The 25029-nt window shown below is 36.2% G+C and overlaps 1 protein-coding gene across 1 annotated transcript in view; it reads left to right on the forward strand.

Moving 5' to 3' along the window:
* DYNC2I1 (dynein 2 intermediate chain 1) overlaps positions 1 to 24211 on the forward strand; it is a 28603-nt gene extending 4392 nt beyond the window's left edge. Inside the window, exons 4-24 of the mRNA XM_033073043.1 lie at positions 66 to 118; positions 728 to 1051; positions 2408 to 2466; positions 4250 to 4307; positions 5784 to 5861; positions 6966 to 7161; positions 8732 to 8834; positions 12150 to 12279; positions 12813 to 12924; positions 13306 to 13400; positions 13726 to 13852; positions 14724 to 14896; positions 15449 to 15611; positions 16820 to 16933; positions 18003 to 18064; positions 19103 to 19154; positions 20363 to 20423; positions 20672 to 20768; positions 21030 to 21161; positions 21467 to 21690; positions 22228 to 24211. Of these exons, the coding sequence (XP_032928934.1) occupies positions 66 to 118; positions 728 to 1051; positions 2408 to 2466; positions 4250 to 4307; positions 5784 to 5861; positions 6966 to 7161; positions 8732 to 8834; positions 12150 to 12279; positions 12813 to 12924; positions 13306 to 13400; positions 13726 to 13852; positions 14724 to 14896; positions 15449 to 15611; positions 16820 to 16933; positions 18003 to 18064; positions 19103 to 19154; positions 20363 to 20423; positions 20672 to 20768; positions 21030 to 21161; positions 21467 to 21690; positions 22228 to 22399 (2585 nt within the window). The 3' untranslated portion in view covers positions 22400 to 24211. The remainder of the gene's footprint in view (positions 1 to 65; positions 119 to 727; positions 1052 to 2407; positions 2467 to 4249; positions 4308 to 5783; positions 5862 to 6965; positions 7162 to 8731; positions 8835 to 12149; positions 12280 to 12812; positions 12925 to 13305; positions 13401 to 13725; positions 13853 to 14723; positions 14897 to 15448; positions 15612 to 16819; positions 16934 to 18002; positions 18065 to 19102; positions 19155 to 20362; positions 20424 to 20671; positions 20769 to 21029; positions 21162 to 21466; positions 21691 to 22227) is intronic.
* The last annotated feature ends 818 nt before the right edge of the window (positions 24212 to 25029 follow it).

Here is a 25029-nt window from a genome sequence, read left to right on the forward strand (position 1 = left end):
ATTAATTATGTACAGAGTTTGAATATTCTAAAATCTGTTTCCTAATTTATACATCCGTTTTCTAGAGGAGGAGAAAGCAAGAACTGAAGAGCGAGAAAGAAGACACAAAGCACAGAAGGTAAAGGAAGTTAGTGAAGTTTCCGTAACAGAATAAGATAAAATTGTGGAATAATGAAGAAACTGGATCAGACTGTAAATCCCAAGAAATCCAAGAGATGCATAGATAGTAAGGTGATCACAAATGTACAAAACACAAACAAAATATATCTCAGCTACCCAGTTTTAAGGATATATTTTGTTCTTTTTTTTAAGTAAACATGAAATAAAATTTTCATACAAAGCAATGCTTCATTTTAGGACAGGTACATCAAAAGTTTCCATCTGCTATTTATGCCTTTATCACAAGGGTAACTGATGAGTGTACATCCTACTTTAGACCACCTACTAGCCAAGAATTAATTTTCTGTGTGAAGAACATATAATTCAAAGAATTTTCTGTAGCAAAGTGTGCAGTGTGCTAGAAGAAAGACCTAGAAGAATCTCAAGTGCAGTCATAATTTGAAACTTGTTATTATAGGAAATAAAAAAATGTCTGGGACATCCATGTGACAGAAAGATTAAGTACTTACAATTCAGTCATTTTAATGGTCAAATATGGATAGATTTGTGAAGATAGAACAGTCTTGGAGAACTTTTTAGCCATTTAATATTATTTTCTTCTTTGCAGGATAAAGATTTAAGAAAGAAAATTGAGAAAATTTTAACCTACAAAGTTGAAGAAGGTGAAGGTGTACACAAGTTAGAGAAACATCAAGAGCTGGATAAAGAGAGGGAAAGAAAACATAGAGAAAAAAAAGAACATTCTGTTGGAACAGAAAAAGAGAGGCTTTCAAAAGAGAAAAGTCATAAACATGGAAAGGAAGAGGAAGAAAAACATAAATCAAAGAGATCTAGAGAAAAGTCTTCCCATGGAGACAGGGAAAGGCCAGCAGCAGAAGGTAATGAGAGAGGAAAAAGTAGAGAAAATGAAAGAAAGAAATATGATCTAAGGGTAAGTTTTGTTAGAACATATACCTTATCACTTACTTTATTTATTAGTATATTGTCAATAGGGGAATGATAAAAATGCTGGCATTTTAAGTCAACATTTTCTGAAATTTGAGGCTAAAGTGGTAGATGAAAACACTACATCTGCATTTAAGTATGCTAATTCAGAGTTGATTTCTTCCATAAAACTTATACAAAAAATGCCTATATGGTAGAAACATCTTTTATTCATAAAATTCTTTCTTGCTATGACTTGAAATTTTTGCAAACACTTTGAAGTGGAGATGTTATAAGGCTTGAGGTTCATTGAAGGCTGCCTTTATAGCAAAAAGTATGATTTTAAAAGAAGCTACTTCTATGTTGTCTGTGAAGGGAGCACAGATATCCAACTCATAAGTAGGCATGTCAGTGTAGAACCTTTATATTTGTGGTGTTTGCCTCTACTTCTGAAGCTGTACAATATCTTTTATCTTTCTAATGTGGAGCATGATGTTATATCCTAGAGGCTTAATCAATAATTTGATTTTTTTTACTGATTTTTATAAGTATTTATTCAACAAGACTGAGAGAAGGAACCACTAGTAATTTGCAACTTATAAAATAAGAATTGTAAATAAATTATAAATTTATTTATAATAAATAAATTCTTGTAAATAAATTTCATGGGACGTAAAACAGTTGAGATGGTCTAGGGTAGTTTCTTCTGCTGCCTAACGAGTGAAGATGTACAAGCTTTGAAATAAAAGTCCATAAATACATTTTATAGAGACAATATGAGTAATTTGCAGTGTAGGAGCCCTCCATGAGTGATTTCTGTAAATAAATAACTGCAACAGGCAACAAAAGTCTCTCAGGGGCTTGCTCAATGTTTGACTTCCTTGGAAATTTATTCAAGTAGCTGTTAAAGAACACATACACACTGATGCTTCTGTCCCAGAGTTATATTTTGTTTTCTGTTTCTGGATAGCAACAAAGATCTTTGTCTTAAACAACGTATTGAATACCAAACTTAAGCAAACTTTCATAATACAGAGTTTAGGATTCAAGTCCCTCTACTGGGGATTGAAAATGCCTGAGACTGTTCTCTGTCCCTCTGTCCAGTTTGTGTGAATTGTAATATATACTGTTGAAATCTCATTTTTTGAAACAGTCTGACCACAGCCTTCCAAGGTCAGCCCTTAACCCCTGCCAGTTCTTCAGAGCATCTTACAAGCCATGACTGAAATAAAAAATAGTCTGCAATTGAAGCAGTTCATTAGCAACCTTTTTTACTCTTTGGTGAAAGTACTACTAATACAGGTTCATATACATATTTCCTCCTAGCATTTCTGACTCATGAATATTGTGACTTCTTTCACAGAACAGTGAGTACAAAAAGGAGGAGAGGATTCAAGAAGAAATGAGCCATCAGCTTGTAAGGTAAATTCAGAGATTTATAATAATTATATACTAAATGATGTCTACTAAGATTCAGTCACCACCAAACCAATAAGCATAAATTCTTAATCTCACTTATCTAGGGATAATATAATTTTTGTTCACATGCCTAATGGTACAGCAATTACAAAAAAAATCTCTGTGTTGCCTCTAAGATGATTCAGATAAAACTATATGTATTTGTATTCCTTTAAATTCCTTTAATTATTTTTCTTCAACAGGGTAGCGAGAGATTTTTTTTGGTCCTTGTAAACTATATATATATATATATATATATATATATGTATGTACGTATGTTAATCTGGGCCCTTAGTTTTGGAGACAGTAATGCTGTATTTTATCACCTGGAAATTCACTGTGTAGTCATGTGGATACATGTAAGGTTCATGATGAACTACATAGGACTGTATTTTGTTGTTTAGTTTGAGTGTTAATATGCAGTTCCTATCCTAGGAACTAGGATATCTAGGGTATCTAAAACATATTTATATATATAGCAAGTTTGCAGTTGAATAAGGAAAGAAAAGTTCCAGATACCCTCAGTAGGATCAATTCATTTCAGGATTCTATTTCTAAATTTTGTAACTAGCAAATATAAATCTTGGAGTGTATATTCTAATACTCAGAATTCTTTAATTCTTGAGCCTTGTGAAATTCTTACACAACTTTCTGAAGTCTAATTCTCTGAGTACGTTGTTGGTGGCAATTCTCACTTTTAAACACTAGTTTAGCTTCCTGGCTCAATACAGGTCTGGGCTGTTTGCTTCTGGGGACACTGGCAGTCCAGTGTTGGCTGAGTATTACTAAGGTTAAGCATGGGACAGACCACTTTGGCTGAAATGAATTTGTGGATATGTATTCCTATTGAAATATTCCAGAATACACATGTTGGGATGCTACCTGGCAGCAGCACTCAGCTGTGTCAGCAGTGCTGAGTATTCAGGAAATGTTTGGAAGCTGTTGCTGCTGGGGTTGTGGCTGAGTCATTGTTTGTGCATAGCTGGGAAAGAAGAGTTTAGCCATTCCTGAATGGCAGGGAAGGCAGTATGGTTTAGTGAGATGTCCTGAAACCATGGTTCAGCTTCAAGCACTGTTAATGTTGAATCACTCCAATTTGTTATGACATGATCCAGCCAACTTTTAATTTTTATTGTTGCCTTTTCCTATGTTTGTCAATCCTAACAGCAGTATATGCAAATACTCACATAGGAAGTAAAAATATTCGCTTCTTCAAGTCTGATACTGTCTATTTACTCTCTACTTATAAAATAATCAAAGAGTTTGTTGTTGATTTGCTCCTGCTCTCTGACCCTGACTCTACAATCCTCATAAGACCCCTGAATGAAAAACCAGGTTTGAAATCAGTCGTTGATTTATAGCTTTTGAGCATATTGCACCAACCTGATCTTGATCTCTGTTTTGCTGCAAATATCAATACAAGCAATAAATGTGTGGGGTTATGAATTTTTTTCTTCTCTACTTTTTCTTACCTTTTGATGCAATTATAGATAATAAATTTGAACAAAGTTTCTGAATTCTTTGTTGGTTAATCACTTGTTTGTTTCATTATACTTTTATATCATAGAGATCTTTAATAATACTTGCAGAAATATTTCAGTTAATTGGAAATTTCAAACTGTTTTTTCCTTTTCAGGAAAAAAGTATTTTTTTCCCTAAAAGAAACAAAATTCCCAGAAAACAAAACTGAAACAGAACTGCTTTCTTATGAGTTAACCAATAAAATTGTTGTTCTCTTTTTGAATAGGACTGTAAAAGATAAAGGAAAACTCATTGAAAAAGAGGATATGGACACAAGAGAGGAGGTAAAACTAAAGAAGAGGAAATTATTTTTATATTTTGAAATTATTTATATTAATATTTTTAAATGGACAGGTGCAGACAGAACCAAATTTTCAGCAAGTCTGTGTAGTCTTGGGTTTACTTGGAACAGTTGGTGCAGATACAGCCTAACTCCACCATAAAAATTTTAAAAAGTTTTGTGGTATTTTCAACTGGTTGATCAAGCCCATCTTTAAGTGTGAATTTCTATGGTGAGGGCCTAAATTTCTTTTGTAGCTTGTGGAGAGTAATAGGCAGTTCAGTCCTCTTATATTTGGTCTCCTTTTCCATTATCTTCTCTGTCTTCACTGGCAATAGAAGACAACCCAGGAGGGTGAAATTCCTGCTTAAAACCTGACTCAACAGGGAGACTTAAATTCCAGTGTTTTGCATTCTGTGCTATTGATTTTTTTGTATATTTGTTTCTCCAAATGCCACAGCCTTCCAGATATTCCAGCATGACTTCCTAATCCTGCTTTGTATTGACAATGTATAGCTATTCTTTATAAATTCTTTGAAGTAGCTACTGACTGGTGGAGGTTTTTAGTGTGTAAAAATCATATGTGTACCAGATGCATCTGTGTTGTTAATAAAGCTGACAGCTCTGTAGACATTTTCTGAGATGGTCATAGGTAATAAAAACTGCAAAGTAGCCAAATAGCTAATAAAGACTTATCTTTGTTGAGTGTGTTACTAAAGGTGTCTGACTAAATGGAATAAGGATTTTTTTTTTAAATTGTATGAATTAAACTATATTAATTAGTTACTGCTGAGTAACTGCAATCTTGCAGGCAGAAGAAATCAAGAGAAATTTCTCACAACCTAAGTTATTCTGGGGCACTCAATCAGTTAATAAAATAGTGCAAATGTTGAAACCAAGAAAGTTGCCATAAATGGCATTATTTTAATCAAGTTAAAAATCTAGAGAAGGGTATTTCAAGGATACCATAAATCTTATTCCATGTAAATAAAGTAGAGGATTCAACATTATTCTCCTGTTGTATCCATGTCTCTGCTTTCCTGGTTTCAACATTTGCACTACTTTATGAACAGATTGAGTCCCCCAGTTTAACTTAGGTGTAGGGATAATTTTGTTTAGTCCTCAAAAGTGTAAGGCAATCTTGTTTTGTTGTTAGTACCATCAATGAAATCATAGGCAATGCAGCAGTTTTTATGTTTTTCCAATAAAAATACTGGTAGAAAAACAGTTGGTCTTCCCAAGATAAGGTTGAGTTCTGTTTTTCTTCCTGTACTGTTAGTTTAATACAGTAATTATCACTTGATAGTATAATTTTATCTGTATAAACTATATGCTCTATGTTTGCTTGAAAATGTAGAAATAACTGAGAACAGCAACCATTAATCTATTGCATGCTAAGACTTGCCAGATAAGAGGTTTGTTTTGGTTTTTTTTTTTTTGGTTAGATTATTTAACAGTTTTATTTACTTTTCTCATTAAGGAAATGAATGATACACACATTTCTAATCCAGACACAGGACTTCAGGATTTTCCGCCAAATTATGAAGATGACTTTGAAGTAAGTCAAAGTATACAGTTATCTGTCTGAAGTAATTCTTAAGTATCAAAATAGAGAAAACTTTGTTCACAGAAATAAACAGGATGTTACATAGTTTTTAGTTATTTTTTGGTGGCAGTAGCCTTAATTTGGCTAACAGTAGATAGTGAGTAATTAAAATGTTGTGTAGAAAATCTCTGCTAGTTAGTTTTCGTTAGAGGTTGGGAACCAACTTTTGGTTTTTTAGTTGAAGTGTTGACAAAATATTTTCTCTGCCTTTGTGGATTTCAATTATTTAAATTGCTTTCTATGAAAAATGCTGAATTATTTAAATAATCAGAGCTAATAATTTCAGGTAAAAAGTATAAAAAGCCCGTTCATTTATCACTAAAAAGATATCATAGGAAAAAGGTTTGTTTAAATGTATTCCCTATTTTTAGCTCTCTTTTGTCTAGTTTAAAGTTATTAAGATACAAGAGTGTGTGGGATGTGCTTTCATTGTGAGCTGGACTAGAATCATCTTTGTTCAGTGAGGGTAGCATTCATTTCCACTCGTGTCAGGAGTGATGATTCCACTGGTGAGCTGCTCCCTGCAGCCCTTTACCATTCAGTGAAGAGAAATAAGCACATTTAAGACTTGTTCATTAATATGTGTTAGGTGATTATTTTAGTATGACATGAATTGTCTTAGTTAAGGGAATTTATTAAAGGATGACCTTTAGGCATAGACAGGGAGTGTGGCAGTTGAGTAAATGTGAGCTGACCATTAAAAGACAACTCAAATTAAAATTGTCAAATAAACAACTTCATACACCCCTGAAGCATTTATACCACTGAACACTGTTATTGTATTTCTTTAAAGAGCACATAATTCACCTAAACATATAGTATCTACTTTAGGATATTAAATAAAAAGACTATTCTTGTCTTCATTAAAATTACTGCACAATCAAGAGATGCTGTTTTCTTTCCATTGGTTATTTTAGAATGCCTTTCCATCAGAGGACTTTTAGCCATCTGTATGAGGTTTTTATTTTGACACCATTGTGTAATTTCTGTGAAATCTTGAAAAATACATCTGTAGTCTGTGTTTACTAAGTATGGAGAGTTCTGTTACTTTCAAAGGACTATGAGGATGATTTTGAAGATGATGAGGACAAAAGTGGTGAAGTAGGAGATGCAGAAGAAAACCTAAGAGAGGTTCCATTTTCCAGAACATCAGAAATTGAAGAAATTCAAAGAGCAATTACTGCAGAAAATGATAGAATTTTTACTCCATTGCCAAAGAAACTGGAAAATGAAAAAAAGAAACCAGTCATGGGTATGTGACTAGATACCAGCCTTTTTTTATTAAATGCATGAGTAACACATAAAACTTACAAGTCAGCTGGCCACTTTTTCTAAAAGTCTGCCTAAAGACCAAAATCTGGTCCTCTGGATGAATCATGGAGATTTGTGGTAAGCACTGTAACGTCCACATTACTAAATGATTCATAGGCATTAGCAATCATTTAAATTGTGAAATATAAAAAGTACAGACTGACATTTAATACATCTTATTTTGGGTAAGAGGAGCATATGAGAGTCTGGATTTTGAAAACTTGAGGAGTGCTGGAACAGTCTGGGGCTTCCGCTGGCATTAAATTCACCTTTTTCTTATAAGCAAAATTGAAGCAACTGTTCTGGAGGGAAGGCAAGAAAAATATCAATACTACTCAAATATATAGCACTTAATCACTCTTAAATGCAAGCTCTTTCTGAAATGTCTGGCATTCAGTTGATCTGACACCTGTGAGTGCCAGAGCTGCTTATTTAAGTACAGTTGTGGTTCTTCTTTGCAGTCTGCACTGAAGTGAGCAACCACATGGAATGATTGTGCAAAAGATTTTTTCATAGCCTTTTAGTCTGGTTCAAAGTTAATATGGTCATGGAAGAATAGCATGGAGTTTCTGTAAATTTTTACAGTATCTCTTAAAGGTGTTTTCCAGCCTAGAAGAGTCTCTGATTCTGTCAGCAGATTTTCAGTTAATGGTCATTGCAGCCAGAACCAGCAACTGTAATGTGAATTTCTTCTTGCAGAAGATCTGTGCAATTATTATTTTTCTAATGAACAGTACAGAATTGATAAAGATTTTAAAATTTCAGAATTGTAGCACTGGTGGTTTATTCTTAATTACACAACACATTCATTTTTCGATGACATTTTGATCTTCGTTGCTTAAAATGGTGATTGATCAGTCTGGCAATTATTTTCATAAGTTTAAAAGTGTTTTACAAGTATTGCCTAAAAAGGTAGTCATCCTTTGAGGGAGTGAAGCACCGTTAGTCTGACTGGAAGTTGGATCTTAAGGTCAATTAGCTACAGTCTAGTCAGGACAGAGAGTAAGATAGACATGACATCAGTTGTAGTTGGTCTGTAAACTGTTTTTTCAGTGTTTTTCTTTTTCACTAAGGACATTAGTTAAGCCTGTGTTGATGAGGTTTTCCTCTATCTGAGTTCTTACTCAGAGGTGTTGTGTGCACATGGTGACGTCTGTGTGACTTTAATGCAATTTTTAGAACTGATCACAGAGTTTTACTGTACACAGGGGAACAAGGCACCTGCTGATGGCAATAGAAAGAAAGAGACACTTTCTGCATCAGTCTCCTAAAGTAAAAATTACAATGGTCAGTCATTTTGAATTGATTGATAAGGAGCCATTGTAAGGGCTATGTGCTGGCCCATTACTGATGTTAAACTCGTACTGAAAATAGAGCACTTAGTGTAACATGTGAACCAGGAACTTTTAGTAGGTGTGTTGTAACAAATCTGCAGCTTTTTAGATTTACTGCTTAACATTTTCATGCACTTTTAAGTGTGAACTGTAACACTGTGTTTTACAATATCACAGAAAGGCAAGATTCCTCTGTCAGAAGTTCTTTTTGTGGAATATTCATGGATTTCCAAATGGCAAACCAAAGACAAAGCAGCCGAAGTATGGCCAGTAAGCAGAAGTAAGTGTATTTTAAATAATCCACACAAAATGGCAGCTCACTATGTGAGATGCAGGTTTTTTCTCATTATATTTGAAGTATGTGAACTTTATAAACTTGAGACTTATGGAATCAAATATTTTATTAACTAACAGCAATTAGTTAAGTATATATAATTTACAGGTATTGCTACATGTCATTTTATAAGAGAAATGTGTATATATATATATATAAATTTATGTGCATCATTTTATTACAGAACATGTTGCCAGGATTGTAATTTCTTTGTGTAATGCTTCAGTAATTTAATTAGATATTGACTTAAAATAGTAAAGATCAAGCCTTTCAGCTACCATCAGGTCTCTGCAGAGCTATAACTTCCTGAAATAATGTATGGTACGTATAGTTGCCAAAGTGGCAAATTCCCTTTCAGGTATAACATTGATTGCTGTAAAACATGTTATTACTGATCTAAAATTAATCTAGATTTGAGATACCTAAGACATCTCTGTATTTTAAAGAAAGGCATTGATTCCTGCTTTTTGTGGAACTTGGGCAGGAGCTCCAGATTTGTCTGAAACACTGTATATATGTGCAGTTTTCTGTTACAATATTTGGATGCATAAAGCAAGATTATTAAATGTTGTTGTTGATACCAGATTCCACTGTTGCATGGCTGCACATCAGTGGCTAATTTTCACATGAGGGAGATTTTATTGTCTAAGTTATTTAATTCACATTGCCTAAAATTATATGCTCAAATTTTACACAAGTTCATTTTTTAGGCTTCCTCTCTAGACTGTAGAGACAGATTAAGAAACTCACAAAGCCATCTCTGGAGAATTGCCTTCTGGAATGTTTGTCAGCCTCAGCTGATCCTGTACCATGACTGATTATGGTATGCAGTCATGGTATAGACTGTGTTTTTAGTTCTGTGTGCATGCTAACAGCTTACACAGCCTATGAAGATAATGAGCATTTTCATGGTGAGAGGAAGGAGTTGTGGAATTTAATCTTGGTATAATACATTACTACCAGTAAATAGACTGAAAGCATCCCATAAATAAGTTGTGGCACTTGGGAGATGTGAGTTATAAATACAAGCTTTTTAGTTTAATTTTAAAGGATTTGTTTGCACATATTAAGATTTGTAACTAATAAGCTAGTTTCATATGTTTGAGTTAGATCTCAGCAATCTATGCCCATGTTTGTGAAGAGATGTAACATTAGGAAGCACAAGTAAAATGTGGGTAAGAATATGCAGTAGATGTCATCAAGTAGCAAAAAGGAGATGTGAAAATTGTCCTTATGCATAAAGAAAAATTCACTTTAAAATACTGATTAAATTCTAGCTCTAGTCTTTTCCCTTTTGAAATACCATCTTGCCTTAGCAAGAATCTGTAACTAGAATATGCATCTGCAAAAGTGTTTAGATACAGAATTGTTATAGATCCATAATTGTATCTGGTTTGTTATTTATGCATTACTTTTAAGTACATAAAAAAAAGCCTGCAAAGTGCAAGAGAGAGAAAAGGAGACTGCAAAAATTGTCAGATTTTCAAAGAGTATACTACAACAAGAGCCTGGAACCAACCTGTAAGCAGACATCTTTCTGTAATTGAAGCAGTTCACTCTTAAAATGAAATAGCTTGACAGCTTTATGGAATTAAAGCAGATAGACAGTTGTGTGAATTGTGACAAAGACTGTCAGTCTTTTCCTGCATATGTGTAACAAAGTTAGGACATCGTAGAAGATCTTATAAAGTGTGTACACGTATGAGTGATGTGAGTTAATAAAATGAGTTTAGGAGAATTAGCCACTGTCCTAACTATAGAAGAAAGGGACATTCATCTGTTACTTCACAGAACAGCTTTGGAATACTTAGGCAAGATGATCTGCTGAGCTTTTGATAGTTTGGTTTTAATAATAAATCATGTTAAGTTTGCCATTTGCAATTAGTATTGCATTTTCTAATATGATCATTATCTCAATGTAACATTAAATGAAAACTTTTAACAGTAGTCTATGCATTTCTATTGATACATTTTTATCTGCTAATTAATTTAGGTACAACTTCAGTTCTCATAGATCAAAGGATTGTTAGATACAAAATCAAGTACAGTAATTTCACGAATACAAGCCGCACCAATTTGACCAAAATTTTGGTGGAAACCCGGAAGTGCGGCTAATATTCCGGGGCGGCTAATCTATTAACAAAATTCTAAAAGCTGCCAACACGGAAGTGAGAGCCCGCGGCAGCCCCAAGCCAAGCTGGAGCCCGGCCGGCCCCGGCAGAGGTGGGAAAGCCTGGCAGAGGCGGGGCCTGCAGTGTGGGGGGCGGGCGGCAGAGCCTGAGCCAGCAGAGCGGGGCAGGGGGGCGGCAGAGCCTGAGCCAGCATGGCGGGGGAGCCCGGGAGAACTGGGGCTAGCAGTGCAGGGGAGCATGGCAGAAGCAGGAAGGCCGGCGGGTGGGGCTGCCTGGCAGCGGGGGAAGCCCAGCAGAATCAGGGCCAGCAGCGTGGGGGAGCCCGGCGGTGCGGGGGCCTGCAGTGCCGGCCAGGGCGAGGAAACGCGGCGGCGGTGCAGACGGGAGGGGGCGGCCGGCGAGCCTGGTGGCGGCGGCGGCAGCCCTGCCGGCGGGGCGAGCGAAAGCGGCGCTCGCGAAAGCGCCGCTCGCAAAAGCGCCGCCGCGAGCCGCCGCCGCTCGCGAAAGCGCCGCCGCGAGCCGCCGCCGCGAGCCGCCGCCGCGAGCCGCCGCCGCGAGCCGCCGCCGCGAGCCGCCGCCGCTCGCGAAAGTGCCGCGGGGCGGGCGCGGCGCTCGCGAGGCGCGGCGCAGGGCGAGCGAAAGCGGCAGCGGGGCGGGCGGCGAGCCCGGCGGCGGCAGCCCTGCCAGCCGGGCGAGCGAACGCGGCAGCGGGGCGGTGCTGACGGGAGAGGGGGGCCAGCGAGCCCGGCGGCGGCGGCGGCAGCACCACCCGGCCAGCCCCGCCGAGCCGTGGCGCTGAGCTGGGCCACCCGGCCCCGTCGGCAACCATGAGCGGGCCGAGCCTTCCTGGGCCCGCCCCGAGCCAGTAAAGCCCGCTATGCCGCGATCCTGTTACTAATTGGCCAATTTGTGAAAGCTGCGCACGGATTCTCGCGACGAACGAAAGTGCGGCTAATATTCGGGGTGCGGCTTATCTATTGACAAAGACAGCAACATTGTCGAGGCACCGGGGGTGCGGCTTATAATCCGTGCGGCTTGTATTCGTGAAACTACTGTAGTCTTTCTTTAAGAATACCAAATATTTGGTCTCACCCATTTTTGTGCTTTTCTTTTGTAATTCATCCTGAAGAAAACGGGCTTCAGAACTTCTCCCACTGATTGACCTGGATTTCTCAGTTAGTTTTTCATTACTGGATTTGCCCCCTGTCAATGAGTACGACATGTATATCAGGAACTTTGGCAAAATGAACACTAAGCAGGTGCGTAACAAATACACAGTAATATTTAAATCCTCAAAGGGCTGATTTTTCTTCTGGAATTTTCCTTAAAACACATAGTTGCTAAAGCTACCAGGACATAAAGTAATAAATTAATCATATTCATCCCTAAGCTTCAATTACTATAAGCAATGATCTCGAAAACTTTTGGCCAGACAGGCCATTTCCTTTCTATATTAGAAGAGGACTCTCTCATTTTTCCTTCCCCATTTTCTAAAGGACTTTTTGCCTGTCTGTGGCTCAGTGTCCCCAGATATGCTGGGTTTGGTGTTTACACATCATGGAAGACATTCTGTATTTTTGCAATATTATTTATTTAGCACTTTGGTGTGACATGTGGTAAAATGTGCATGCATGAAATAGTGACAGTGTGTCAGTATGCTCAGGTCTGAATTCACAAACAAGAGGTTGAGCTTTAAATTTCAGTTTTAACATTACTAAGTTCTAGTCAGTTATGTGCTGTCATTCTTAGCTGTGTCGCCCCATATATTGATAATTTTATCTTTCTACTTTAGGCATATGTTCAGTGTAATGAGGACAATCTTGATAGAGACATTCAGACTGAGGAAGTTGAGACACTGGAGAAATGGACACAACATCCAGGAGAAAGTGCTCTTGTATCTGGAGGTGAAGAACATTTTAATCCTATTCACTCGTGGATGAGTGCATGTCATGTAAACTTTCTCTTGGTATCCATTACTTGTGAGAATCTATAGAAAGGCAGGCTGCACTGATAGCAAGCTGACACAGGCACTCTGAATCCTCATGTGGAAGGTATGAAAAATAAGTGGCAGAAATAGTTTTTCCTTCTGGCTTGATGTTTCTGTTGGCAGCAAAAATGAGTCTCCAACAGTTCTTCTTCTCCAATGCTGTTATTTCTGCTGAAGATAAGTTGATTCCTGCCACTCTCCTCTTGCATAAAAATTAAATTGTCCTTACACTTTTCTGAACTGATTCCATTTTGAAGCCTCAAGTTTGTCTGTTTGTCTGTTTTTCCTGTTTTTATAGGTTCCATAAACAGCCAGGATACATCAGTGAATGGAGCTCCAAAACCTAAAATTGATTCCCAAAGATTAGCAAATTTTCTCCGGTCTGCTTGCCAGGTGCACTTACATCCTTAATATCCCTTCTGAGCTGTGTGCATAAATATACAGTGTGATGGATCACTTACAGTTCTTATTCTGACTAATTTAAGTAAATTAATTAAATAATACTTGTTATCAAAGAGAATAATCTTTCTGCAAAGGAGTGGAATCAGAACTGTGCAACTTTTGTGTCTCTAAAGCTGTATTTACAAAGTTACAAAATTAAGAAGACAGTTAATAAAGTTTTATGAAATTAATCCACATAACTTTAGAAAGCTACAAATAGCAAAGCTGGAAGATAAGATGACCCTTTTATTTCTATAAATGTAATTATGTTTGAAAGGTGGTTGCTGTTTTGCTAGAGGAAGATCAAGTTGCAACACAACCCAGGAAACTAAGATCTCGACAAACGAGTCTGTCTATTAGTGATAGCTGTTTCCAGTTAAATACTAACCAGCCATTCCTCCATGGTAAGGGAACTTTATTCTACACCTTTTAGTGTACAGACTGATCTTTCTTATGCAAAGTGCCATGTTCTTTGTCATTACTGTGCAAACAGCACATATCAGGATATGCAGATGATGCAAACTCCACTTTCCTTTTAATCTTGCTGGAACTCTGTGCACATTGGTTTCACACAGGGAACGTCAGAGCATCTTACAAGAAATAATATTCCATCTCTTCCTATCGGAAATAAAGCCAACAGTTAACATGAGGTGTGCAATCTCTTGTCCCTGTTGTTGAAGGGCCATCCCAAGGGATTTAATTTTGTTTGGGCTCTTTCTGCTGACAGTAGGGCCAAAGTTACAAATAAAGGCAGATTATTCAGCAGGGACACTGTAGCCTGATATATTTGAAAAGCAATTATATCTTCTCCATATAAACAGTAGCTGTTCAGATGAAAAGTGAAAAATAGAACATCTGTAATTATGTTAGGAAGGCTTATTATAACACAGAACCCTATGTCATCTAACATGAACATGAGATGAAACAAAAAAAGCCTGGCCTGTGCTGTTTCCTGTTTGAGATTCGGTTTAATTTTCAGTATACATACTGGCATCAGATCAGATTGCTTGCTTATGTCCAGAATAATTATTCTATTAATTTCCTGGCTATCTTCCTTTTTGCTTTCTACTTCTAGTATTCTGAATTCCTTCTCTAGTCCCTCCTTTTTTATTGTATAGCTTCAAAGGCAACACAGTGTTAGTAGAAATACTCTTCATAATTGCATCTTAATTTGTTTGTTACTATAGCAGCTTTGAATATGCTTTTTCATTTGCAGTAAACTTGCTTTTTAATTTATTGATTTTCTTTCTTGGCTTTTATTTTGAAATGGTTTAGGCCGAAAAATACGCTGCTTGTATGTCTCTCAAGTTCAGAGACAGACACTACTTTCTGTTCATGGATTGCCTGAAAAGGCAGGTGTTGATTTGCTGAGCAGAAAGAGTCTTATATGTGTTTGGAACATCTGGCAGCCCTCCAGTCCTCAGAAAGTTTTAATATGTGATTCAGAGGTATGTTTTAATAACTTCATATATTTGTCTATCAACTACAATACTTTATTTAAAGATTTTATTTTTACTTGGCGTCTTTTTTTGTCTTGTTGCAAATGTGTCATCTTCTGTCATCTGAGAAACATATTTGAGGCTAGCGAACAAAGACTATTCTTGTTCTATTCTGTGCTCCAGGACCAGATTGTTGTGATGGTCTTGGTGTTTTGTTGATTGATTGTTTACTTTTGACTATATTTCATGGTTGAAGAGTGAATGGAAGTAAAACATCTGGTTCAGATATTGTTAGAACTTCTCTCTACTCATCTTTCCCATACAGCTGACTTATATCTTTCAGCTTTGTGACGGTAGATGCAGATTACACGATTGATTTGAAAAGGGAAGGCCCACTGAAGGTCCTGTATCCTACTTCCCTTTCAAAATAGATTTCCCTTCTGCTATAAACACATGTAATCTCTATTTTCTGGGTTTCCATGCTCACAAACCTATTTCAAGCTCATCAAACCATTGGTCTTTATCATAATATCAGCCCTGCATGTTTTTACTGTTTTACAGGTGATGTGTTGTTGCTTTAGTCCCAGTAAAGCAACGTTAGTTTTTGCTGGAACAGAAGATGGTTCATTGTTGGTGTGGGATCTTCGAGAAGACTCAAGAATGCACCCTTGTATGATGATCACTGGAACTGAGTGGACATTTAGAGTTCCCACATTTTCCACGGGTAAGCATCTGTGCATCCTTGTCAGTCACTTTGTGCCCAGTGAAACTGTCACCTAAATCTTGATGTTTCTGTAATCTTCATACAAGATATCCTTGCGTGAAGAATAACATTTAGTAATAGTTTTGTAAATAATTTTATTAGGAGTGTAGGTTTAGGTTAGTTATGTTGGAAGACATCTTTTCCTGTGGGAGTGGTGAGGCACTGGCACAGGTTCCCACAGAAGCTGTGAGTGCCCCATCCCTGGAAGTGTCCTAGGCCAGGCTGGATGGGGATCTGAGCAACCTGGTCCAGCAGAAGGTGTCCCTGGAGGTTGGAATGAAATGATCTATAATATCCCTTCCAGTCCAAACCATCCTATGATTGTCTGATTTAACTTTGGCTGAGGTACTATTATTTTTATAAATAACCACTGCCCACATTCACAAAATCCTCTTCTCTTCACAAGTGTTTCTAATTGCTGCAGCCGTGTAAAAGTAATCAGTAGTTGGTTGTAGACAGACTTTTAATTTTTTTAGTAGGTCAAAGATGCTTGGTTTTGTGTTGCATGCTGGTAGTCAAATGGATGTGTGCAATTTCATGTAGTTGCTTATGTAAACAGGCAGGTTTAATGCTGGATACTTAGGAAGCTTTAATGCTTTCAGTCCTAAATGAGATTAAGTTCAGAGCACAGGGCAAGTCCAGAAATCATGAGTATCTGGCAAAAAACACACATTGAAATTACTCTAAACATACATTTGCCTTAAAATGTTATTAAAGGGTAAATACATATTTTCTTGTGGTGAATACTTTGTTTCAGTATTTTTCAGGATATTGTCTACTAAGAGTAATTTTTCTTCAATTTTGTCTTCTTTCATAGTAAACAGTGATTTGTTTCTACCCCTAGTGTTTATGGAGCGTGAAATAATTCTTTCCATGCTAGCCCTGAAATGGTAGATTTTAATGAAATGTCTGGTACACTGGCATAAATGGTGCATCAGTCATTTGGAAAATGAGAAGTGAATAGAAATATTGAAACATGGATTTTTTAGAAGTATTTTTAAAATTTTGCGAACAGTTTGCAGTATTGTATTTGAGACTTGTGCAAAATTCATTATTTGCCATTCTTTCTTTGTAATCATCATTCTCCCATTAGCTGAAAAGTGATGAAGATTTTGTTTTTGTTTTTTGTGGAAAGTACTTTGTTTATCTTGCATTATTCTTCTTTACAGATGGCATTCTGAATTCAGTAAACCACACCTCTCCTATACTGGCAGTGGAACCTGTCTCGACTTCTCTCAACAGTGACCACAGTTATGGGCTCTCAAGCCTCTCTGATCAGGAGGGTATGCAAACTGCTCTTCTAAGCATCAAAAATCTAAGTCTTTATTCAGGTGTCTAGTGAAACAAATATATCATAGTCAAAATCCAGTTAATAATCCCAGTCTGCCTCTTCAGTTGTTGGTAGTATCAATTGCATGCAACATTAATGTTTATTTTCTGCTCTGTTTTTTATGTAATGTTCATTCAGTGCAGCTTCACATCAGATGTGGTTGTGTACTTGTTATAATGTCTGTTTTCTAGACCGTATTTCCATGATAAAACAAATTATCACTCAAAAACTGCCTTTGGAAGAGTCTTAGTGCTTCTCTAATGCCCAAAAAAATTCTCTGAGTCAGTGGAGCAACTTACTTATTCTGAAAGCACTTAAAATGTGTGACTGTACGTGCTGGCTTTTCCCTGTGCCTTTTGCCTGTTCTTTTCATGACCAACCTTTACAAAGAAACTCTAATCCTCACATCTCCAAATTCTCAGTGTGCTAGGGAAGACATTATCACTTCCATTGCAGATTTGTACTTCGAAATCCATAGTGGTTTGAAGAAATGTGCTGCGTATTGTGGGTTCTGTGAGCTTCCATCTGTTTCACTTTATGTTCCCTTCCAAAGTCCATGCAGAATCCAGACATTGTAAGAAAGATGCAGACTGAGATCATCTGCCTTTCTGGTAGGAGAAGCTGCACATACTGGAATAGACAGAGATACAGAACACACTGAGCTGGAAGGGACCTACAAGGATCATCCAGTCCAATTGCCTTATCAGTTTGGGGCTGACCAAGTTAAAACGTGTTAAGGGCATTGTGCAAATGCCTCCTCAACACTGACAGGCCTGGGGCATTGACCACCTCTCTAGGAAACCTGCTCCAATATTTGACCACCCTGTCAGTAAAGAAAGTTTAATGTCTTTTTTTCCTTTGGTAGAATTAGGGCACTTTCACTTTTTATGCAGCTGAGAAGATTGTAGAAATTTCAGAGGATGTATTAAAGTAGGAAATGGAATGTAGGAAAGGATTTTCAAATCTATTGTTCAGGGGGAAGGTCAGTGTATGAATATAAATTGTTGCCATTCCTTCCATAGAAATGTCAGGCCCTCCATTTCAGATAGCTTCAATGGATGAAAGTGGAATCCTCAATATGTGGGTGAGTATGTATGAAAAGAGAGAGTATAATGTGTAATGAAATACTTCTAATACAACAACCCAAATTCAGAATTTCTGATGAGAATTGCCTCCCTGAAAAGTGCAGCAACAATGACCATTCTGTTGGAATTCTCCTTAAAAGTTTTGATCTGACTTCCTAATGTTATCTTATCTTTAGGCAAAAGTATTAATGAATATACATGAATTAATGAAAAAGGGCAGTCAGCTGTTTTACTTCATAAAAATATGTTCACATATTTCCAGTAGTTGATTAATAGTCCTCACTCATCCTTCACACACCTACTTTATTTTAAAATCACAGTGGTGTCAGAGATGATACTGAATATAGGGGAGAAATTAAATTAATAATTTATATAAAACAAATATAAAGGATAATGGATAAAAGTGAAAATTAGAGGATAAGATTTCCTTGCCTAAAATATGATGGTCAGGAAAGCACCAGGTCTGCTGCTCTTAATTACTGTCCTGAAGACTCTATCACATGTTTTCAGTGGTTTTTTACCTGATGCAGTTTTGGCCCAGCTGCTGAACCTGTGAATAATAAGGGATACAAGTGTTTCATCTCTGTGTCAATAATCCAGTTCTTGAAATCCTTAACTTTAGTTACTTTGGTAACTTTAGTAGCAACAGATTCAGGCCAAATGATCTACCCTTTTTATTTCATGTACAGTTTGTGTATAGTTCATTTTATTCATGTGTGTAGGAAAGCACAGGAAATGTGTTACAATGCCTTGTTTAGGGTGGGGTTTTTTGTGGCTGACTGAACCAACAAGATGCCAGCTAACAATTAAGTGTAGAATGCTGCTTTCCATCAGGGTACATCCAGCAGGCATGTGAAGCTATTTTTACCATTGCAGACATTGACAGGGAATACAGAATCTACCTGTAATCATTGTAGTGTTAGACCTGCCTCTCCAAACAGTCCTCTAGAGTTATTACTTACTATTGCAATTTGTTAAAGAACTTTGAAGTCTGCTAAATACTGATTCTTTATTAATGTTAAATATTGACTTTTCAGGTAGTTGTTGAATTGCAAAAAGTGGATCTAGCTGGTTCACAAACTGACTTAGGTGAGTAGTGTATGTTAGAGGTAGAATAAAATGCTCCAGTTTTGAGACTATGAAGTTAAAAGAGAGAGGAAGAGTCAGTGATGTATTGTAAGTAGTTTAGAAAAAGGCAAAATTACTGAGAAGAAGATTAATTCTTAATAGTTTATAGCTAGTGTTTGGGGTTATTGGTTAGGTATGAGAATCATTTTCACTGCTGTCTAAATCTCATCTGCCAATTCTGTATTGCTACCAGGCAGCCACAATTCTTACAATGTCAGAGTAGTTTTCTGTGTTGTCAACAGCTCTTTTTTTTTTTTTCAAAGAATATGTGATTCTGTGTCTTTGGTCTTCCTCTTTGTACTTTAGTTTTAACCAAACCTGTTATAGTGCTTTTGTTGTTGCATGTGTCTCCATTTTGAGAGTTGTCCTGAAAGTTCATTTTTAGGTAAGATACTTAATTTAGTGTGAGAAAAATTTTCTGTGAAAACACTGAAGAACAAAGTGCATTCAGCCCTTTTAGAGTTATGTAAATGTAGAAAATTACATTCTTTGTTCTTTAAACAAATTTACACTTACATGCTTACCTAACTGGAAAAGGCTGTGACTAAAATCCTTTTGCATTTGAAAATACCTAAATAAACAATGAAGTAATGCCAGCAAACTAGAATTTTTGATCACTTTCTATAAGCTCATGTGCAATGTCGGGCTCTATTAAGCTGCTAAAGCTGGGTATTATATCTGTGGAGAGGTACATTTTAAAGCTGTGGTTAGTGTTGGCACATTTTTACTGTAACCAACAGTAAATTTTTTACCCTCTTCAAAAAATTCTCATCCTTGAAGGAATTTAATTATTTATGTTGTTCTCTGCTAACAAGTAACATAGACTAACTTTATGGATGCATTATTGTACTCTCATCACTATAATTCATTGTCAAAATCCAGGTAACATAAATGTGCATTTTAACCTTTTCTAGAATTAGGTCTTACAGAGTGCTGAAAAAGAGACATGTAACTGTATTTCTATTTCTGTCAATGGTTGTAACTCTTCAGATTTGAATTCTGAAGCAAATAGTTCTAAATGATGTAAGATTCTTATATGTCAAAGGCTGTATCTGCAGTAAAGTAATAATGAAATATTCTTTTACTACCTTATGATTTAATTTATTGATTGCACTTTTTTAATGCAAAGTGCTTAAATCAGGTCAAGTAATAATTTTTTATAATTTTAGGTTTGGTTCCCGGAGGGAAAGTGAAATTAGTACATAGCTCTACTGTGGAATTGAGTAACAGGTAAGAAAACTGAGGCATTTCAGTTTTATACATGTTATCTCATGCAACTAATTTTTCCTATGCCTTACTAATTTGTTGTAATAAGATATATTTAACATTATTTTCTGTTGTGAGTTTTTTTAAATACACATTTCTTCCTAGATCTAGTCATAGACATTTTAGATCAACAGTTTCTGTATGTACTTGCACAGCTTTAGGAGACAATTCCCCATGTTAATGTCATATTTCACCTTTGCCATTTTCCTCAGCCTTTTCCCAAAGGATATTGGCCAGAGAATGCCACAGACATTGACTATTAAATTTCTGTCTTCTAATCCAAATCACTTCATTGTTGGAACAAACCTTGTGAGTACCATGCTGTAATTCGTCTCATTATTAGTTTTTTGTTTGGAATCTGTCTCATTTAGTTCTAATTTTTGCAGTAGATTGTATATAAAATTTATAATTTGAGCCTATATTATTAAAATCTGTTAGCTATTAAAATTTGTTAGCTAGTAAGGATCTTTTAAAGCATTAGCTCATCAATTATTTAACTTTTTCCTGTAATGCCAATAATGCAGCTTTTGTTTTGTTTTGTTTAATTAATTTTCTTTTTATTGTTTGTAGGGTCTGGTAGGCCATGGTACAAGACATGATTTAAAAGTTGTTCCAAAGCTATTCAGGCCCCAGGAGAGCAGACTGAGATCAATAAGCATCACTGCAATCGATTTCTTCCCTTTTGGAAAGCCACTATTTTTGGTATGAAAACATTTTAATAGAAGTTTCATTTTTTAATTACTTGCTGAGGGCGTATTTCTAATTTGATGTATTTAACTAGATGTGATAGTTGATTTACCTCACTAATTCAAATCTGCCATGAAGGGTGACAAGAAAAATCAGAGAATAATAGGATCATTTAGGTTGGAAAAGACCCCCAGGACCATCAAGTCCTACCCTTAACCCACCACTGCCAAGTCCTCCAGTAAACAATGTACCTAAACACCACTTTTTATATCTTACTTTGTTTTGTTCCAGAATGTATTTTCTTTTTATCTATGGTGTAGGTTGGCTGTTCAGATGGAAGTATTAGATTACACCAGATGACATCAGAGTACCCTCTCATGCAGTGGAATGACAGCACAAAGGGCCAGCCAATTATTGCCCTGCAGTGGGCTTTGACAAGACCTGCTGTGTTCTTTGCTCTGGATGCATCATCCAATATTTATATTTGGGATCTTCTGGAAAATGATTTGTTTCCTGTGGCAATGCAGACTATCCCATCAGAGAAGTAAGTGCTCCCTTTGTAACAAAATATTAATATTGTTGGGGTTTTTTGCTTGACTTTAAATGGTCATTAGATTTTGCTTTTCTAAAGGTGTGGAAACAAACTAAGAGTGAGCTAAACTTTTACTATCTTCCCTAGGCTGAAGTTAGCCTTGCTGAATATCCCTCTAACTAGAAGTTTTCCTTGTATCCTTTTAAACTGTGGCAGCACACTGCTAGTTTTTGGAGAAAATATTACAATTCTTAAATTTATTTCACTGTAATGGAAAATGCCATCAAACATTGTTCATTTTTACAAGCTTGAAATAACTTACAAGCATGATTAGAAATTGGTGATGAAATGCATGGGGGAAGAATTGCATTTTATATCTACATTAAATGGTTGCAACTGGTGAAAAGCTAAATAACATACTGGTTCTTGAGCAGAAAAAAGGAATCATTTAATTGACATTAAGTAACCTGATACAAACATGTTTGAAAGCATCAATTTCTATTTATTTTACCTCAATTAAAAACCACTTCCCTGTTCTTTTGATTTCAGGGTTGTAACTATGACTCTGCTGGGAGAGCCTGAAAAAGCAAATGGATTGTTGGGCATGGTGCTGGCCAAGGAATCTGGACAGATAGACATTCAGTATGTAAAGAAGAAGTGGGCATTACCTCAGCCTGAGGAATCTGACAAACTGTATTCTATTTTACTGCAGTCTTTTTAGAAACAGGGTTGTACAATTTATTGCAAAATGTGTAGTTTATTTTTTACTTCAATTAAAAAATTTGTAATGTAATTTATATGTAACTTGTATATACTTTAAAGACTATCAATACAATATTTCAACTGAAACAGTATATTTTATCATAAAAATGACAGAATCAAATTTACCATTACTTAAAAACATGATGACTGTGATTCTTTGTTGAAAGTACTCTAGATGTATATATATTTTTTAAAAATAGCAAAAATGCATTCCTATAAATTGCACTGCTGTTTCTTGTTATTTCACTCTAAAAGAAATCACAGCAATTCTTTGGCAAACATAAAGCTGTGTTTCTGTACAACCTGAATGTGAGGAGATTTCCACCTCTGGGCCTCTTAAAGATTAATGCTTGGTAAAACTTTCTTGTGTCTACCTAAAGACCATATGCAAACATACCAAACACAAATTACATCACACGTATCTATCTTCTGATTTTTGCTCTGAAACTGTGCCAGAGGAGTACCTGACTAACTCAGGTTCTGAGAGGTACAGTCCCTGTTTGGATCAAACTGTGTGAACAATATCCCTGGGAGATTTACTGAAATTCTAGATCTGTTGGGGTTTCTGATGTAAACCAGAAAACACTTACCTGTTTAATTCTGCAAATAATTTCCAAAGCTCTTAGAATGAGGAAGAGGACAACTGTCTATAATATTATACTAATTTTTGTACACTATTGATAAGGGTTTGACCAAGATGAAGCACTGAAAATGTCTTTTGTAACTTAAGAAAACCTGGCTTAAAGAACATAAGTGAAACCTTGATTAAACAAGCTCAGATTTGGTGGAAAAAGGACAATTGACCAGACAATGTATTCAGTATTTACTGAATGTATATATTTAAAGCATGTACCTTCTCCCTCTAAAATAGATTGAAATATTTCTAAGTTTAAATTAATTAATTTCAAACGTTTTTCTATGTATATTTTTACTTAAGTTGAGAAAACTCGAAGTGGCCACATGATGGTGCCAAGTCACAGCAGTAAAACATGAATTCCTTATGAAAACAGCATCCACCACTTTGGCATTGAGTCTGTTGTTGTCCATTGCATAAATCCAGAGAGCCCAAAGAACTGCTGGAGATACTAATATTTTAGAGACCCTTTTTGCAAATCCCAGTTCCTTGATTAGCCATGCACTTTCTTTTTAATGTCCATAAACAGAAGTGACCCTTCTTATCTTCATTGCTAGCAGTGATATACATTACAGGTCAAATAAGAATAACTTTAGTAACCCAGATAAAGAAAGGGCAGGTAGTTTTTCCAGTAGGGTATCCGAGCATCTCTACTGACACTCATCATAAAAAATTATCAAATACAAATCTCTCACTCTTTCCATTCCAAAGTGAGAGACACACACTCCTTCCTCACAGATCAATCTTCTGAAAGAATTCCAATACAATTTCATCACTTTCAGGACTTCCTATCCTGAATTTTCTCTAGTGTATTCAATTCTGTACATGGAACCTGTAAGCAGAGGGTTGGGATTTTTCTGCCTTGTGCTGTGTGCAGTTGTGATGGGCTTTTTCAATATGCAGAAAGGAAAATAGGTGTCAGGCTTTGCATAGAAGTACCTGTCCCTGCTTTTGAGCAGCTGTTGTTAGGTATGCTTGAATTCAAACGTCCAAATATTTTATTATCTTATGCTTGTACTGCCTGGAGAGTCAGTCAGTTCCTGCACTGGGCCTGTGCTTCTTGCCTAAAGGATTTTCCCCTCTTGAACTGGAAACTAATGTAAGAATATCAGTAATAATAAAAGTATCCTGGGCTGACAGTTGCTGTTACGGGAATTTGAGGAAAATCTTTTGTCCTTTTTTGCATGCTCTCTGTGGGTAAATGCAGATCATTAGAGTGCAGGCCATGCAGTCTTAGCAGTTGGACATTTTGATAAAACCCTTTTGGAGCATTTATCAGCAAATTGGGAAGTATTGGCAGGCCACAGTACAAAGAAAGCAATTCCATGCATAAAGATTTGAGAAATTGTTTCAAACAAAACATTTAATTTTCCATAATCTCCTTCTAATAGTTGTCAAGTTATATAAGATATTGGATTTTACTCATAAGAAGGCAACATGATTAATTAGAAATGAGACTCTTGTGAAAGAAAAAAAAAGTTCACTGTATTTTCATATCAATGTAATTTTTACTGGTACCTCTGGTATGAGCTCAAATGCACACACATTCTGTTGAATGATCTTGATGTAGGATATAAACACTGCTATCACAAAACATTTCAATCAGACCCAGTAAATATGTTTTTTTCCCCACCTGTGGGCAATTTTGGAATAAATATTCATAACAGTATGAACTGTAATTGAAATTAACTGATCCACATAACAGAGACCATTCAAATGATACAAAAGTTCACTATATTAATAACTTCTACAAAATATAATTACTTGCTCTTAAACCAAAAATCCTGGCAGCAAGGCTGATAAATTTTAAATTTGCAGAAGGCCAGAAAGTTTTGGATAAACTTCTGCTTTTATTTTCCACTTTATGAACATGCTTTGAAAGCCTTTTCTATTTGGAACATAAATATTAATACTGTTTGCATTCAATTTTGTCATCTCACAGATGGGAAAATGAA

The sequence above is a fragment of the Catharus ustulatus genome, chromosome 1 (assembly GCF_009819885.2).
Source record: "Catharus ustulatus isolate bCatUst1 chromosome 1, bCatUst1.pri.v2, whole genome shotgun sequence".
In the NCBI taxonomy this organism is placed as follows: Eukaryota; Metazoa; Chordata; class Aves; order Passeriformes; family Turdidae; genus Catharus; species Catharus ustulatus.